Source organism: Panthera uncia, chromosome B1, assembly GCF_023721935.1.
Source record: "Panthera uncia isolate 11264 chromosome B1, Puncia_PCG_1.0, whole genome shotgun sequence".
Classification (NCBI taxonomy): Eukaryota; Metazoa; Chordata; class Mammalia; order Carnivora; family Felidae; genus Panthera; species Panthera uncia.
In genome coordinates, this window is record NC_064811.1 from 93,109,444 (window position 1) to 93,125,297 (window position 15,854).

A 15,854-nucleotide genomic window follows, 5' to 3' on the forward strand; every position below is an offset into this window, starting at 1 on the left:
TATATATATATATATATATATATATATATATATATATATATATATATATATATATATATATATAGCTTACTTAGTAGTAAGCAGACAAAAATTTCACAAAAGACATAGGTACCTATTGAAACAACAGACACACATACATGTGCTTTTATCTTCCCTTCTTCCAAGGTCACCAGGACCAAGGAAGATGTTGTTTCTGGCCACACTGAAAAAACACAGGATGGCCTGATTAACCCATGATCTGTGTCTCTTATGAATCTTGGATGTCATTTCTTTCAGACATGACCTGGAAGCGATCTGTGCTACCACAGGCAATAGTGGAGGTCCTAACTAGTTACTCCACTTCTGCATCCCATTTATGATTTTTCTGTTGTTTGATGAACAAGATGATTGTCTTCCAGTGGGCAGTATCTTCTTAGATAATTTAAAAAGAAAGTCCTAAAATTAATTACTAGAAATCATTGACTTCTATAATATGTCCAGTGGCTAGTCTTGATTAAAGAGATATGGAAGCAGTTGGTTTTCATGATTTATAATTACATTTATTCCCCATTCCATTCCAGAAATCAGGCAAACACATAACTTAAAATGATTTAAAATATGATAGCTAATTTGTGCTGTTATCAAATATTTGGACAAGTGACTTCCTTTTTTGGATGATCAGTACTATGGTTGCTCTCCTGTCATAGAAAACCTTTGGCCATTCTGTTTTTGACCTTCTATAGATCAACAGGATGAGCAGGAACGGATCGAGGAAAGGCTGGCTTATATTGCTGATCACCTTGGCTTCAGCTGGACAGGTAAAATGAGTGTGACACACTTTTTCACCAAAATTTGCTTCACTTAAATAACAGTGGCATCAGCCATGTGTTGTTAACAATGAACAAGTTGTGTGTTTTGTTTCTTTCCTTGAGGAAGACTGTGGAATAGTGAAAAGAATAATAAACTATGAACTAGAAAATCCAGGCTCTGCATTAACTCACTGTGTGAACCAGGGCAGGCCTTTTATTATCTCTGGAATTTAGAAAAATAATACTTTCTTTTTTGTTTATTTCAAGTTTTTATTTAAATTCTAGTTAACATATAGTGTAATATTGGTTTCAAGAGTAGAACTTAGTGATTAATCGTTTACATACAACACCCAGTGTTCATCACAAGTGCCCTCCTTAATGCTCATCTTCCATTTAGCCCATCCCCTCAGCCACCTCCCCTCCAGCAACCTTCAGTTCTCTAGAGTTAAGAGTCTCTTATGGTTTGCTTCCCTCTCTTTTTTTCTTCCCCTTCCCCTATGCTCATCTGTTTTGTTCCTTAAATTCTACATATGAGTGAAATCATATGGTATTCGTCTTTCTCTGACAGACTTGTTTTGCTTAGTATAGTACACTCTAGCTCCATCCACGCCATTGCAAATGGTATACACACACCACAACTTTATCCATTCATCAGTCGATGGACATGTCGACTCGTTCCATAATTTGCCTGTTGTTGCTAATGCTGTTGTAAACATCAGGGTGCATGTGCTCCTTTGAATCAGCATTTTGCATCCTTTGGATAAATACCTAATAGTGCAATTGCTGGGTCATAGGGTACTTCTATTTGTAACTTTTTGAGGAACTTCCATATCGTTTTCCAGAGTGGCTGCACCAGTTTACATTCTCACCAACAGTGTAAGAGGGTTCTCCTTTCTCCACATTCTCTTCAACATCTGTTATTTCCTGTGTTATTAATTTTAGCCATTCTGACAGATGGGAAGTTTAAATTTGTATTTCTTTGATAATAAGTGACATTGAGCATCTTTTCATGTGTCTGTTAGCCATCTGTGTGTCTTCTTTGGAAAAATGTCTAGTCATGTCCTCTGCCCATTTCTTAACTGGATTATTTGTTTTTTGGGTGTTGAGTTTGATAAGTTCTTTATAGATTTTGGATACTAATGCTTTATCAGATATTTCATTTGCAAATATCTTCTCCCATTCTGTAGGTTGCCTCTTAGTTTTGTTGATTGTTTCCTTTGCTGTGCAGAAATGATGAAGTCCCAATAATTCATTGAAAAATAGAACTTTAAATTAGGAGATTTGAGAATATGCTACATGTCACCATCCTCCTTTGGGAGCTATGGATACCTAAACTTTGGGGAGATGACTGTGTTTCAAAATCATTGTGAGATGTAATTGTCATAAAATTTGGTTGGAGATGTAACCCAGGGTTCCCTATTTTAGATACCTTATATTAGATATCTCCATTGTGAACAGTACTAAAATTTGTTTTGGATGCCTGTTGAAATACATATGAATAAGATATTTAACTAATTTTCTGAGAGATTAGGATATTTAAGCATAAAAGCTATAATGTATGTTAAATAATTTTTTAAAGGAAAGTGAATTATGAAATCAGTATGATGCATAGAATTCCGTAAAACCTGTAACAAAGGTAATTGATAACAAAACAGAAAGAATAGTCATGTCCTCACTTTTAAACATTTTAAAGCAATTGTTAATAATAATCAGATTTATTTAATTGAGCGATTTAGGGAAAGGAAGGACATCAAAATATCCATGATTGACAAATAGGTAACATTCAGAATTACTTAGTTTGTTTTTTAAATAAGTGTGTTTGTGTATAAAGTGTAGTATCTGTATACTTGTTGAAAATTCAAGCCCCACAACTATACAGAATGGTATAAAATGAAAAGTAAGTAAGTTTTTCACACCTACATCTGGTCTTCTAACACCATGCCTCAAAAGTAACTGCTTACACTTTCTCATGTATTCCAAAAAATATACAATACCCACATCTATGTCTGTTATTTAAAAGTAAGCACAATTTTCCCCAGTAATATTCCTTGTAAATATTCCATCAGGGTAGACATATCTATTCATTCTTTGAAATGACTATTTAATTTTTACTGTATGGAAGTATCATACTTTTACCAGTGGCCTTTATTGCTGGATATTTAGGTTGTTTCCTGTTAATGACAAATATCCTAGTGCAATGGTGTATTTTCATGAGTATCTCTACAGGGCACATTACTAGAAGTAGAATTGAATATCTGGATAAAGGGTATGTATATTTTTAATTTTGAAAGATATCGGCAAACTGCCCTCCAAAGAAGACACTCATTTACACTCACTCACTCACACCACAATGTATAAGTGTCCAAATACAGTGATAGTGGTAGACTTTAAAGGAAAAATTTGTGGCTTTTCCCCTAGGTCAGTTAATGCTTCCCAGACCTTTTATTCATGTGACATCCAATCAAAGGAGTTTAGCCAACCACCATAATATAACCACAGCCAGTATTTATCCAAGTATCCAGAAATAGGATTTATAGTACTTAAAACATTGCCTAATGATGATTAAAAGTGAGAAACAGTCTATAACTCCTATTTTTAGTAATTTATTTTTCATTATCTTGGTTAAGAGTATAGGCCTGTATGAATGGTCTCTTCTGCATTTTGGAATTAATTGAGCCTGAATTATACATATTTGTATCAACAGTTGTCTCAAACTTAGTGATTCCACAATGAAAGTTATCGATTCTATATCCAGTTTTAATAAAATCCACAATTAGTGCTAGAAGAACAAAGACCTGTTGAGAGTCACTTCTAATACATAGGGGAGAAAATGAACCCTATTACAGCAATACAAAGAATACATCACTTACAAAATCACAAGGCAAGGTGTTAGAGACTCAAATGTTGAAGTTACTGTATTTAGAGTAATATTTTCTTGTCTAGAATTAGCAAGAGAACTGGATTTCACTGAGGAGCAAATTCATCAAATTCGAATTGAGAATCCTAACTCCCTCCAAGACCAGAGTCATGCGCTATTGAAGTACTGGCTGGAAAGGGATGGGAAACATGCTACAGGTAGGTGGGAAACTGTATGTAAAAAGCGTTAGGCTAAAGGTTGGGGTATATGTCTTATTCAACAAGCCCTCTCTTGCATATTCAGTAAAATAATAACAAATGCCATCAATCTGAAGTGCTACTGTAAGCAAATGGGAACAAGCTATGATATTTCTAAAATATGCATGTTGCATAAAAATTCTTATATTCCCGTGAACAATGTCAGCGGAAACACTGGCTGCTAACAGGAACATTATGAAAGTCCTAAAATTTTCTAAATATTGAGACTGGACGCAGTTACTTTATTTGTCATTGTTTTATTGGTAGTATTATTACCTTTACTCCTAAATAACTTACATGACAGAAAGATGTCAGGTAGATATTCTTTATAATGATTTATGTATAATATTCTGACCACATCAAATAAAATGAGAAGTGATAAAGACCATTACTTCCTCTCATTCTTCAGCTAAATTTGCTACTTCCTCTAACGCCTCTCTGAAGATCTACCTACAGACCTCCCTTACAAACATCCAGTCTACATTTATCTTTCCTTCTCTTACCATTCTTCTAGGTAGGATTGCCAGATTTTGCAAATAAAAATAAAGGGCTTCCAGTTAAATTTCAAAGAGCCTACAGATAATTTTTTTAGTATAAGTATACCCCCTGCAGTATTTGGGATATACTTATATTAATTTTTTTTTAATCTGAAATTCAAATTTGACAGGATATCCTATATATTATCTGGCAACTCTACTTTTAGGGCTTTTGCCTATGCTTTCCCCCACTATTTTATGCATACTTCCTTTCTATTTGCTTTTTTTTTTTTTTTTTTTTTTTACAAAGACCTTTAGTTGGGCTTTGTTTCCTGTACAGATATAAAAATTTTAGTAAGGCAACTAAATGAAAGAGATTTTCAAAAGAGTACCCCTCAGATATTATAAATGTTTTTCTGTTTTTTTTTCTCTAATATCCCAGATACAAGTCTCATTGAATGTCTCACCAAGATCAACCGAATGGATATTGTTCATCTCATGGAGGCCAGCACAGAGCCTCTCCAGGAGCGCATCAGTCATAGCTATGCAGAAATTGAACAGACAATTGCACTGGATCATAGTGAAGGTCAAACAATCTGTGTGTGTGGGTGTGTGGTGTATGTATGACTAATTCAGGTGACTGGAACAAATCTCCCTTCTTTTTTTAAAGGGTGGTCTATGAACTCTGGTGATCACATATTTTTCTCATTTTATAGGTACCTTCATACTGTTCATTCTTTGTTATTTCACCTTTGTTCCAACCATTTTGGACTGCTATAACACAATGCCATAAACTGGGTGGCTTAAATAAGAGAAATTTATTTCTCACAGTTCTAGAGAGTGGAAGTCAGAGATCAGGATGACAGCACAGACAGGTTCTGGTGAGGACCCTCCTTTGGGTTGCAGATGGTTGCCTTCTTGCTGTGTCCTCACCTAGGGGAAAGAGAACTAGCTAGTTCTCTGATGTCTTCTTATAAGGCACAAGTCCCAGTCGTGAAGGCTCTACCCTCATGATCTAAGTACCTCCTAAAGGCATCACCTCTAACTATTATCACATTGGGATTAGGGTTTCATCAGATGATTTTAAGGGGATACAAATACTCAGTTCATAACAACACGGATGACCTATCCAATGCCCTTTCCTTGGATCCTTGGTGGTATTTCTTAATACTTGTGTCTTTTACTCTAGCTACCCATTCCTGTGCTCACAACCAAGACTATATCATTACCACTGACTATATTACTTCTGGGTCCTGATTTGAAGCATTACACTTACTTCTTCTTTTGCTTCGATACTAGTGATTCTTCAAACCCACTGGGACCTCCAGCCATTGACCCTACCACCTTTTCAGTACTAAAGTTTCTCTGATCCATTCTCCTTTATTTGCATGCTCATTATCTTCTCTCCCTCCCTCTCTGTCTCTCTTTCTCTCTCTTTCTGTCTCTCTCACACCTCTATTTTATACCTTCTCTTTTTCTTTCAAGCCTCCAACATTTCTCTTCTCCTTTTTTAAAGCTAATGACCAAGTTTCGTATTTCTTAGAAAAAATAAGAACAGTCCTAAGCGAATGTCCATATTCTTTCACCACAAACTCTACCAATCCAAGTGCATCTCAATGTCTCTACTCTACCTTCCCTTCTGCATGAAATGTCTTTGCTTCGCTAAAACCATTATCTCTTCTTTTGTACTGGATCTCATCTCTTTTTATCCAATTAAGGACCTCCTTCAGTTATCCACTGTGGCTTCCTACAACTAGATCATGCTCAAGAGCATTAAAACATGCTTTAATAGAGCCCATTCTTTATTTTTTTTAATATGAAATTTATTGTCAAATTGGTTTCCATACAACACCCAGTGCTCATCCCAACAGGTGCCCTCCTCAATGCCCATCACCCACCCTCCCCTCCCTCCCACCCATCAACCCTCAGTTTGTTCTCAGTTTTGGCTCCTTCCCTCTCTAACCTTATTTTTTTTCCTTCCCCTTCCCCATGGTCTTCTGTTAAGTTTCTCATAAGTTTCACATAAGTGAAAACATATGGTATCTGTCTTTCTCTGTATGACTTATTTCACTTAGCATAACACTCTCCAGTTCCATCCGTGTTGCTACAAAAGGCCATATTTCATTCTTTCTCATTGCCACATAGTATTCCTTTGTATATATAAACCGCAATTTCTTTATCCATTAATCAGTTGATGGACATTTAAGTAGAGCCCATTCTTTAAAAACAAAACAAAACAACTCCTTCACCCTATATGCCTTCTTGTATGATTGTTCTGTTTCTCCATTCATTTTATAGAAAATCTCTTCAAAAGAATAGCCTATATTCCCTATATCTACTTCCTGTCTTCCTGTTCTCTAGAACTGTCTCTAGAATCCATGACAGTCATTTATTGAGTCATCACCACTCAACAGAAAGCAATCTTATAAAATTCACCAATGATTTCCTCATTGCCAAATACAGCAAATAATTTTTCAGTCTTCATCTTATTTACTCCTTAGTAATATTTGACAAAAAATTAATATTTTTTAAAAACATTTTCTTCATTCACTTTCCGTGACACCCTCCCTTCATGGTTTTGTTTTTCTTTTGCTTATTTTTCTGGTTATTTTTACACAATTCCTTTCTGTAGCTTCTTTTCATAGATTTAAATGATGGTGTGAAAGTTTGTCCTATCTCCTGTCTCTCTCCTTTTTTTTTTTTTTTTATAAATCCCAGACACCTGGCCTCCTTGATGTTCCCTGGGCACCCTATGCATTTTGGGGCTTTGGAGCTCTGCTACTTTCTGTTTCCTCCACTCTGGAGCATTCTTCCCTCAGAGCATCAAATACCTACCTATTCAGGCCTCTGCTCAAAATCAGTCTCCCCAAAGGACCCTTTCCTGACAATTCTATCTAAAATACTAGCCCTATTTACTCTTTACCATGGTTTCCTTTTCTCCTAAAATTCATCATAAATATATATCTGCAGAAATAAAAGTTCAGTGAGGACTTTTTCTACCTTGTTCACTGCTATATCTCTAACGTCTAAAGAGCACCTACTACATAGTTGATAATATATACATCTGTTGAGTGAATAAATAAGTAGATGAATGTCAGTCATACCTCTGCTAAAGTTTTCAGTGACTCCTCATTGCCCTGGGTATGATAATATTCCTTAGCATGGCATGAGAGACCCTCCACAAAAAAGGGTACTAACCCCAAGTGTTGTTAATACAAGTTAATACTTGTGGAACACCTAGAACAGTGCCTAACACATAATATTTAGAATGTATTAGCTATTATTAATTATTATTAAACTCTAATCCTTCTTCCCACTTACATTCTATGCCTCAGTAGCAGTTATCATTAGGTCTCCTTAAAATGTCACACCCTCTGCATTTCCCTTCCTGATTCTTTAACCCTGAGTTGGGTGCTCCTGCATTTATTGACTGGCACTGTGGCCCCGTCACTCTGCATTTCAATAGATTCTTACTTGCCTGAGCTTCAATAGATGATCTGTATCTTGAAGGCAGACACAGTTATCTCATTCAGCTTTGTAACCATGGATCTATCACAGGATGTGGCACATTAATAGTTACCTAGTAAATACCCATTTAATATAAGTGAGCTTCAGTTAATACTTCATTTAAATTGTTTCTCCCTGTAGGGTTCTCAGTACTTCAAGAGGAGCTATGCAGTGCCCAGCACAAGCAGAAAGAGGAGCAAGCTGCTTCTAAAGAAAACGAGTCCTGTGATCACCCTCCCATTGTCTCAGAGGAAGACATTTCTGTCGGTTATTCTACTTTTCAGGATTGCATCCCCAAAACTGAGGGGGACAGCTCAGCAACAGAGCTCTTTCCCCACACTCACAAGGAGCAAGTTCAACAGGATTTCTCAGGGAAAATGCAAGACCTGCCTGAAGAGTCATCTCTTGAATGTCAGCAGGAGTACTTGTGAGTTTCAAAAGAAAGCCTGTCCAATGTAATTCCAAGAAATAAGCCGGTATGGCAAGAGTGCCAGGCATGTGCAACCGTAAATTGTTTTCAGATGGTTTTCAAATAAGCCCACCAGTAGCAAGTGCCAGAACTACAGGAAAAAGAGCGAAAGATTTGAGACATAATTATGGCAGCATTGTATGGTAGATCTGCTTGAAACAACTTCCGGTTCTATGACCTTGGGCAAGCCCCAAGCCCTTTTTGGTTTCTGTTTCCATATCTCTAAGTTATAAGAATATATACCTTATTCATCTCATAGGGTCACAGGTCAAGGATACGCCTATGAAAGCATTGTTTAAACTGTAAGATTTCATGAAGACCTCATGCTTATTGCTTATAAGACTATTGCACTTGACTTCTCTGCAGTGCTCTGATATGTGCCAGTTGTCCCATGGCTAGTTCACAGTATGAACAGGGATGCTGTAGGCGAAGCAGCCCTCAGTGTATGTCACCAAATCATTGGGGTGGCTGACAATAAAAATAGAAACGCAACACAAATTATTCACACAGAATGAAAGACCGTCAGAATAAAGTGGGATAAGTTCAGAGTGGAAATACAGAGAAGTCTTCCGGAGACTTTCTGGCTAAAGGAAGCTATAGAACAGTTAGCTCAGAACTCAAGTACTGGGCTTCATAGAAGCAAATGAGAAAGAGAATTGTTTAAATGACGCTTGTTATATCTAGAGAAGGAAAACAGATGATGTGAAAGGCAAGTGTGTCCCCAGACCTGAAATCTGAGAATAGTGTGTCAGGAGATTACACTAGTAAGCGAGTTTTCTGCTGGGGTCACTGGAGCTTAAGAGGGTGAAATGGGTAATAAAATCCTCTTTCTTCCACTGAGCCACCGCCTACCAACTACCTTTAGATTTTAGGGGAGAGAAGAAAGAAGAAAGAAAAATAAAAAGATGGGAAGCAAAGAGGGAATATCAGAGAGGCATTTGGGTACTTAGTATCAGAAATTTGTAATAAGAAGTTTAAAAGCAGAAAAAGAATTTTCGTATTTAAAATTGAGATTATAAAGATTGCATTGGAGTAACTCCAAATTAAATCAGAAGAAAAAGTTTTAACTAGGTCTTTCCATCAAGTAATAATTTTCCAGAAGTATAATAAAAATCTCTCTATATTTGCAATTATGATAACCATATTAACATGGGGTTTATATATGTTTAATAAAAATTTCCTAAACTTTGATTCTTGCTTCAGAAGCCTTATTATCTACAGATCTTTGTTATATAAACCTCCTCAAATCTTCAAGATAATCTTGAGGTATCAAAGAAAAGATGAAATTATAATTTATATACTTTGTAGAGATTAAGAAATGGTAATACATTTTAGAGTAATTTTTCTCTTTAGAATAGATCCATCCCAGCTAATACTAGATCAAGGAGCTGTAACTTTCTTACATATAATTTTTATTCAAATTTCATTTCTCGGCCACATATACAAAACTTATTTTGACTTGTCATGGACCATGAAGACAAGTTCCATCTTTCGTTCCAATTGCCTTGCTTCAGCAAAAGAGGAAATGTAAATGCTCTCATGGTGTAACTTGGCTTTTCCATTTCAGTGTGACAACCCCAGGGACAGAAGTGTCGGAGACTCAAAAGCCTACGGCTATATCTGGCTCTCAAAGCAAGACACCTGAGGAAATCAGTACACCTCCCGAGGAGGAGAGGCCACACTTCCAGACTCCAACATCTAGTGAGCAGGGCGACTCTCCCATTGTACAGGAACCGGAAGAGCCCCCAGAACATAAGGAGGAGAGTTCTCAGAAAACTAGCCTTGTGATAGTGGAGTCTGCTGATGACCAGCCACAGGCCCTTGAAAGATTCGATGACGATGCAGCTTTCCATAAGGTAAGGATCTCCTCTCTTTCCTTGCCCACAGGCAGCAAAGCTACAAATCTTCCCCAGTTTCCATTTCTCTGATGGTTTATTTTTTCTCTGAAAAAAATCAACCTGGACCCTGGAAACCCCTCAATCCCCTTTAAAACTTGGGAACCAGGGAATCTAGGAAAAAAAAAAAAGATACACAGTTCTAATTCTTGCTACCTGAGCATGAGCCTTAATTTTACAATTGGGAAACCCTTTTGCTAAGGAAAATGAACCCTGGAGTGAAACAGTATGCCTGATGTAGCTTTTCAGAATTGATAACCATGGGCACGAAGACTAGTGAGAGGGATTAACAGGGCCCCCAGTAAGTGCCAGCCATGGAAACTTGTGGGAGCCAGACTCTGGTTACATCTGTCTGTGCTGTCAGGTGATGAACACGCAGACTGTGGATATCAGGTGGGGTTTTCCTCCCCCCCCCAAATTTTCCTCACTAAAGGAAGGATTATTTCCAAAATAGATCTCCTTATACCTATTTTAAGAATGACTTTGAAAAAGGACAGTGTACCTCAACTTATCGTGGTTCAGAATGTCAGAATAAGGAGCAGAAACTTACTTAAGTGTTTCCTTTGTCATTAAGGGAGCTTTGATGTTGCAAAGAGGGGTCTCCGGAGACCATCTAAGAAATTAATTTAAACGGTGTATTCTGAATCATTCCCATGCCTCAGTGTTCACTGGCGGTGTTTAAGCCCTCCTCAGAGGAATGAATCTCAGGGAAGAGGGGAGCAAGAATCTGCATTTTAAATAACTCTCTGGATGATTGTCATGCACAAAAAAGTGTGAGAATCTGTTTGGATTAAATTTAATATCTATTAAATTATATATTTGTCCTTTTAGAATTCAAAAGCATTTTTTATGTCACCGTGTTTTTAAAGCGTTAATATAGGTCTCAGTAGTAAAGAATGAGGTATAGAAAAGAACTGAAAGGTTTTGAAGAAAAGCATGATACAACATATCTGTGGGCTTAAGTCCTACATTTATTTTTGTTCACTATGAGGGTGACATCTGCTAGCAGGATTTATCTAAGATCATAACTAAAATTAGGGGAGTTTCAGGCAAATGAGAACTGTGTCCCAGTTTTGGTAGTTATCTTAAATAATGAATTCATCCCGTGAATGGATTTTTATTTTAAGTGTACCTTTGCACAGAATTACTCATCTCCCAAATTCTCAGCTTAAATGAATTCTGGTAAAAATGTTTCAAAGATGCTATCAGGGCTTAGGAGTTACTAAATTTAGCCTGAGAATCCATTGGCTAATCGAAGTATAGATTTCAAACAATTATCTGTATAATTCATTTATATTTTCTATGCATATAAATAAATTTTGATAAGTCATTCTGTATTCCACTTTCTATGGGCCTGTTCCATTTATTCTTGGTGAATATCCAGTTATCTCTGTGATGCTTCCTATTTTGACCCTTAATTCTCATGACCCTAACTTGAGGATCTAACTTCAGTCACTTTTCTTGCTGATCATCTTTCTAGGCAGCAGATTCCAGAATGTATTTAAAGTATACTTTGGTTTCGATTTTACATGTTTTCCTTTAGCAGAAAAGCATATAGAAATATGTCAGATATTTTAAAATATGTTGAAAAAATATCATTGAGTTTTCTTTAAAAAAAAAAAAAAAAGTAGTATCCTGTTAGGAAAGAGTAATTCAATAGAACGCTCCCGAGATATGTTCTAATCTAAAATTGTGTTCTTAGCTCCATCTTTGACTCTGGGCCAGAGCCATAAAATCAGACTGGCCTGTGCATCTTAACTTCTCTGCAAAATGAGTCTAATATTATTCATAGCCTGCCTTGTTTGTTGCCAGGGAGATGCTCAACTGGCTAGATAAGAGCTGCAGGAAATTTTGACTTTTTGCAGAAAGTTCTGCTACAAGCATAAGTTATTTCTATACCTGTGGGTTAATCATTCTAAGCCTAAGCCTGAGTGTTGAGTATTGATGGCTTACAAGTGGTGTGTGTGTGTGTGTGTGTGTGTGTGTGTGTGTGTGTGTGTTGCTTAAGTTTCGTGTTTACATTTGGTTATTTATCAGGAGTTTAAGTCCAAGAAGTAATGTGGACAAGTTGCTCATTTCTTTTGATAGATTCTGACAGATGGGCACTCAGCTTTCAGAATTCCAGAATTGTTTTCATTCATTGAACAAAAAAGTATTCTTACCAAAGTGTGAGACAGACACACACTTGTTTGCTGTGCTGGCTTTTCTAGCACAGCCTCCATGAATAAAACTTTCAGAAAACCGTGTGAACTAAAGCAGAAACCGGTAGTGAAGACATTCCTTAGCGTGTTAAACAAAACGATGCTTCCATGCTTCCACCAGGAGCTAACAGAGGAATTAGGTGAGCTGGAGGCCAGCTCAGATGAGGAGGCGATGGTAACTACCAGGGTTGTCCGCCGACGAGTGATTATTCAGGTACCAGCTGTTACGTTCCTGCACGTCCGGGACACTTCTGTCCCCGTAACCCTCAGAGAGTGATGCTAGCCATGAAGCCACGAGGGCTTGGCATGCTCTTTAGGTAGTGCATGGCCATTCAAAAGCAGACCCCTTCACTTAACTCTCCTAAGTTTTGTTCGTAAAAAAAAAAACAAAAAATCTGCAGCGGTGATGACATTGGCAGCCCACTTCCAAGAGAGCGAACAGCAAGAGAGAGACCGCTTCTTCAGTTCCACCCACCTCACCTTGCTTGTCTGTTTTTGTTGGTGTGTTTGTTTTACGCCTAACTTTGGTCCAATTCTCCTAAGCATGTTACTGCCCACCTTTTTTTTTTTCTTTAAAACACACTACTCGACAGGATTTGGCATCTCACCAGTGCTTCTCAGTAGCTCCCTTCATTTTCTAACATTATAAGCACTTGGGAGTAGTTTCTCAGAATTGATGCCCGACACTGAAGTGACCGTTTTCTCTCAACTGTTTAGGGAGATGATATGCCTGACATACCCCCAGAAACAGTCACAGAAGAAGAATACATTGATGAGCATGGACACACTGTGGTAAAGAAGGTATTGTCCTAACATGGTTGATCTCAAAGCCTCCTGTTTAAAACTTATCGGTACCCCGGTACTGTCACTCAAACACAAGATACATGAATAAAATATCTTTCAGGTCACTAGGAAAATCATTAGGCGGTACGTAGCCTCTGATGGCACAGAGAAAGAAGAGGTTACAATGCAGGGAATGGCACAGGGACCCATCAGCATTGAGGAAGGAGATGGCTATTCCAAAGTCATGAAGCGCATTGTATTAAAGAGTGACACTGAACAGTCAGAGGTAAGATCATCTGATTCTCCAACCTGATTTTATGGAGAGGTCTAAAACAGAGTCAGAAGAGATGGACACGATTGTCCATACTGGCCCCACTGCTCCCGCTTATATGGCACTCTGCTTTCAGTTGCATATTCACATGTTTCTTCATGATTTTGTGGAATTTTAAACTAACGTTCAAGGACATTTGTAGCCATTATACTCATTGTCTCTGTTTGGTCCTTCTTATTTATTCATTTTTTTAAGTTCATTTATTTATTTTGAGAGAGAGAGAGAGAGAGTGAGCGGGGGGGGGGGGGGGGTTGGAGAGAGAATCCCAAGCAGGCACTGCACTGTCAGCACAGAGCCGGCTGCAGGGCTTGATCTCACAACCCTGAGATCAGGACTTGAGCTGAAATCAAGGGTCGGACGCTCGACCAACTGAGCCACCCAGGTGCCCCTGGTCCTTCTTATTTCTATTTTCTGTTTAATTCATGGCTGAGTACATAAAACAGAAATCCAAAACTGAAATTTTAAAAGACCAGAATTCCATTTGCTGGCGAGCTGTATGTCATGAAAAGACCTTGTAAAATTGTGTTGTAATGCTTGTGCCCGGGCAGCATAGCAGTCTTCTGTAGGGCACTGGAGATAAATATTTGATATTTAAACTTCTGCATTTCAGTCACTAAAGCCAGGATCCAGAAACTCCTTGATTTATAGTTTTACTTCTTTCTGTTCTACTTCCCTCTCTGAGGAACGTTTACTCCCTTTGACATATCATTGGTGACACACTCACTGTTTTGCATTCATTCACATCCTCAGAAGTTTATTATCGCACCCACAGTTTCTCATATCTTTGAGAGTTCCTCTTTTGGGGTTTAATTTTATCTTCATAAAATCAAAACCATTTAAACATGGGGGACAAGAGAGTTCATGCTCAGGTTGTCATGTCGCTGAGGAATCAGTTTCTTATTCATAATACTTCCTGACAGATTTTTGTTCAGCTGATTAATGAGTGGTGGGTTTGGTGCTGTGTGTATAGAGTCATTATATAGGCATTACCAGTTGATTATAGGCTTTTTTCTTTCTCTTAGTACCTGCTTCTCTTTTCCAAAATACTATTTTCCAGAAGGCCTGTGTATACCATTTTAAGGTTTTGGGGTTTTGTTTGTTTGTTTGTTTGTTTTTACATAGAAAAATCCATCACTGTTACATTTTGGCAGTCAGAAACTGTGTTATCATGTGTCCTTCATTCATTAGGTAACTTTGTCTGAGCCCAGCATTTTGTCCAGTACCTCACAATTTCAGGCTGAACCAGTGGAAGGCCGTAGAGTCAGCAAAGTTGTTAAAACAACTATGGTACATGGAGAAAGGATGGAGAAACATCTGGGTGATTCTAGTTTAGCCACTGATCTTCCTTCAGCCAAAGATGACTTTGAAGAGGTATAGAAGCATTATCACTTTTATGTTTTTGTGTTGTGTGTTTTGTGCTTGCTTTGTGTTTAAAAATAAAAGGATTTACCATTATGTCATTCCATATATGTATTCATGGAAGGGTACAGAATAATTCAAGAGAGTAGAGTTGCTGTTTGAATAACTTGTACAGTGAGGTAACGTTTTCTCAACTTGTGGTATCCACAAAGCGACAAGTTCTGTGTCATCTTAAATGCTTTTAAAAGTCTAGATGACCAGGATTCGCTTCAACTGAATCAGAATCTCCGGAGTTAGGTCACGATTGTACATCTTGCTTAGATGCTCCAGAAGTGACTTTAATCCTTTAATTAGTAAGAGAAAGAAAGAAAGAAAAGAAAGAAGAGAAAGAAGAGAAAGAAAGAAAGAAAGAAAGAAAGAAAGATTGATTGTGAATTATCTCTAGTAGCTAATGCTCTCAAATATTTCCAAAGATAGGCATTAATGAAAACTCTGATTTATTTTAAACCTAGATATAAAACAAGCATTTATAATTATTTAAGTTCTGATTTTCAGTAATTAGGAAATGGGTCCATAGGGACAGATCCACACTAGGATTAAAAAAATCCCAAAATTCTGAAAACCAATACAAATTTTGTAGGTTAATAGCAAGCTAACTTGGCAGTAAAACAATGTGAGCTGATATGGAGTTATAATGACATGGAGAGTCTTTTGGTCCTACCTAGACTGAATATTCATATGTTTTGCTGTGGATATATTTATGCGTTTGATTAGTAGATGCTGTCTCTGCCCCATCAGAGGTATTCAAATATACAGCATATATATCATACTACCTTTCTAAAATCCAAAAGGGAAAATATTCTGAATTCTGAGATACATCTGGCCCCAGGGGTTTTCACTAAGGGATTGTAGGGCATATGCAAACATCTAC

General features: G+C 37.3%; 1 protein-coding gene across 2 annotated transcripts in view; it reads left to right on the forward strand.

Moving 5' to 3' along the window:
• Positions 1–15,854, forward strand: part of ANK2 (ankyrin 2) — a 254,755-nt gene that overhangs the window by 233,041 nt on the left and 5,860 nt on the right. For both annotated transcript variants that reach the window (XM_049631065.1, XM_049631064.1), the window contains 9 exons: positions 723–797; positions 3,732–3,863; positions 4,821–4,964; positions 8,027–8,312; positions 9,922–10,210; positions 12,572–12,664; positions 13,168–13,251; positions 13,355–13,519; positions 14,753–14,935. In XM_049631065.1, the coding sequence (XP_049487022.1) occupies positions 723–797; positions 3,732–3,863; positions 4,821–4,964; positions 8,027–8,312; positions 9,922–10,210; positions 12,572–12,664; positions 13,168–13,251; positions 13,355–13,519; positions 14,753–14,935 (1,451 nt within the window). The remainder of the gene's footprint in view (positions 1–722; positions 798–3,731; positions 3,864–4,820; positions 4,965–8,026; positions 8,313–9,921; positions 10,211–12,571; positions 12,665–13,167; positions 13,252–13,354; positions 13,520–14,752; positions 14,936–15,854) is intronic.